The sequence below is a fragment of the Penaeus chinensis genome, chromosome 9, assembly GCF_019202785.1.
Source record: "Penaeus chinensis breed Huanghai No. 1 chromosome 9, ASM1920278v2, whole genome shotgun sequence".
In the NCBI taxonomy this organism is placed as follows: domain Eukaryota; kingdom Metazoa; phylum Arthropoda; class Malacostraca; order Decapoda; family Penaeidae; genus Penaeus; species Penaeus chinensis.
In genome coordinates, this window is record NC_061827.1 from 30,382,630 (window position 1) to 30,385,129 (window position 2,500).

Sequence of the window (2,500 nt, forward strand, 5' to 3'; positions counted from 1 at the left end):
AGCAAGTGGAGAAGCTACGAATGATGAGCAGAGAGGACCTAGAGATGCAAAACAGGATGATGTAGAGGAAAAACACACATTAAACTGTGAAGATCTAGATAGAAAAGAGATGGTTGACCTCAAGCAGGATGTAGAGGAGCCAAGGAGGAAAAGAGGAGCTGCTCTGAAAATTACGTCTTTCAAGGAACTTAGCCTGAATTCGTAAGTAATGCAAAATGATTCATTTTTAAATACTAATTGAAGTACATATCTGAAAATTGACAACAAATGTAATTATTCTCTTCTTAGACGTTGGCAGTATTTGTACTTAGGATTTTGTAAGGAAAGAGGAAAAAGTAAATCATTATGGAAATGAAATGTTTTGTAAATGAACTGAACAATCAGTTAACTGTTTCATCTCTTAAGTAGGGACAGAACATTTGCTGTGTGATTAGCAATTAATGTGTATCTTTTACTTTTCAGGAAAATGCGTAGGCTGACATCTACCACTGTTGTCATTAATGATGCCAAACCCAAAGCCAAAGGAAGACAGGGCAGCAGGTCTTCCACATCTTAGAGTCACGAACAATATTAGGTCTGTGTATTTTTATTATGCTGTGTTCTGAGAAGTCTGTATACTACAAGAAATGAAAACAAGAAAAAGGTTAGAAATTAAAACAGCCTGAAAAGTGAATATGTAGATTTCATGGTCTAGATATTTTACATAAGATTAGACTAAAAAATAAATACATATTTAGAAATATATATTTCAGATAGCAACATGAAGCATATTTTTCAAATAGTTCAACTATGATGTGATCAACATATAATCACTGTTATGTGTATAAACCTTAAATACTAGCTGTTCATGCCCTGCAATTAATGGGCAACTAATTCATAAATAAATTATTTTGTAAATAAAACTTTGGTCTGCCCAATTTGGCCACAAGATTACTTTGTCACTGCACTTTACTAATAGAAAACATTTCCTCGATTTTCATCATTTTTGTCTGAGTGAGGCACAGCATAATGGACTGTCTTGTTCTTGCAAGGAATTGTGAGTTTAGCAATATTGTTGATGCATTTGATCATTTTTAAAATAGTCTTCCCATAACTTTTTTTTAAAATTTTAAATAGGCTGAGGAGGGCTAATTTTCTTGCTTGGAAGTGGTTGCTCATTTCTTTTGGAGAGAAACTTATGAACATCTGTTGAATCAAATTCACTCTTTCATTTTTGAACTTTCTGTAATGTCATGATTAAACAGGTTCCTTTTTTTATAGGAGATGATCTTTTTAAAATTAAATGATCAAAGTTTCTTTGTTATATTTTTATTATTATATTTTTTGAGGGGTATCCACAGAAAGTGGAATCATTATTATTATTATTTTATAAAATTTGTTTTTTTACATTTTTATATATTGATAATTATTTTCTCAAAAAGAATTAGCAGTCTTGACATGATTATTGCTTGGCAGATTAGCTTCATTGCAGGGTTTAGCATAACTAATTGTTAACCAAATCAGGGGACTGTTGTTTGTTAATATGTGCTTCATTCCTTTTAAGAAATATATTTCATATTATAAATGATTTGTTTTATAATACATTTTAGAAATATTTAGTGTGGATTAAGTGTTTTAAAGAGATAATGATGATGATATGTCAGTTTAATACCAGCTGCTAAGAATTACCATCAAGGTAGACAGATATTTCACTATAGTATAAGTCCTTGTTTTTACAGAATAAATATTTCCTGATGCTTCTTCTTCACATTTAGCTTTAGTTAAAATGCGATGAAAAATGTAAGTAAAGATTTAGGAAACAAAGATATTTTTCTTAAAACTCAGATAATGATGATTTATGAAAGAGCCAATACACATCACAATCTGCAGCAGTTACATCTTTTACAAATGTTTTTAGAAATGAGATTATGATTTATATTTGTATTGTACAATAATGAATCATTTGCTTCCTTTGTAAAGTATTAGGATATAAGCCCTTATATTCAAATTCCAAAACAAGGGAGCATGGGCATATTTACCTTTGTTTTCAGTTAAACATTATTCTAATAAGGAATACTACTGCTTAAGTGTCTCATGAATTGTGTTCTCTGTTGTAGTTTGAAGTGATCTTATGAAAGAGAATCTTAGTTAATGCTATAATTTTTCTTGGAGAGAAAATGATTTTTGTGAAGTGAGAAGAATCTTGATTATGTTAGTGTTATTGATTGGTGTTGATATGAAAGTGGTAATATTAGACAGATGGCACGTGTTGAATGTTCTTTGGTAATTATGTACCTTATCTTTGATACTGAACTTTTTGTCTTCACTTCTACATTTGTTGGCTATTTTCACATCCAGATTGCATAATCCATGCACTTGCAAAGTTTTTTTTTTAGTTTGAATAATGGAATATATGTTTTTTTTTCAGTGATTTGTATTGGCTTAAAAAATGGACAGATTTTTCCTTCAACATCTGTTAATTGATATGTGGAATTACATTTTTTTATGCGTGAAAAGAGAT

General features: G+C 30.1%; 1 protein-coding gene across 4 annotated transcripts in view; it reads left to right on the forward strand.

The window, feature by feature from the left end:
• Positions 1-2,500, forward strand: part of LOC125029170 — a 21,803-nt gene that overhangs the window by 17,947 nt on the left and 1,356 nt on the right. For all 4 annotated transcript variants that reach the window (XM_047619018.1, XM_047619020.1, XM_047619016.1 and 1 more), the window contains exons 10-11: positions 1-201; positions 463-2,500. The exon at positions 1-201 is cut by the window's left edge and continues 61 nt beyond it; the exon at positions 463-2,500 is cut by the window's right edge and continues 1,356 nt beyond it. In XM_047619018.1, coding sequence (XP_047474974.1) covers positions 1-201; positions 463-556 — 295 coding nt within the window. In that variant the 3' untranslated portion in view covers positions 557-2,500. The remainder of the gene's footprint in view (positions 202-462) is intronic.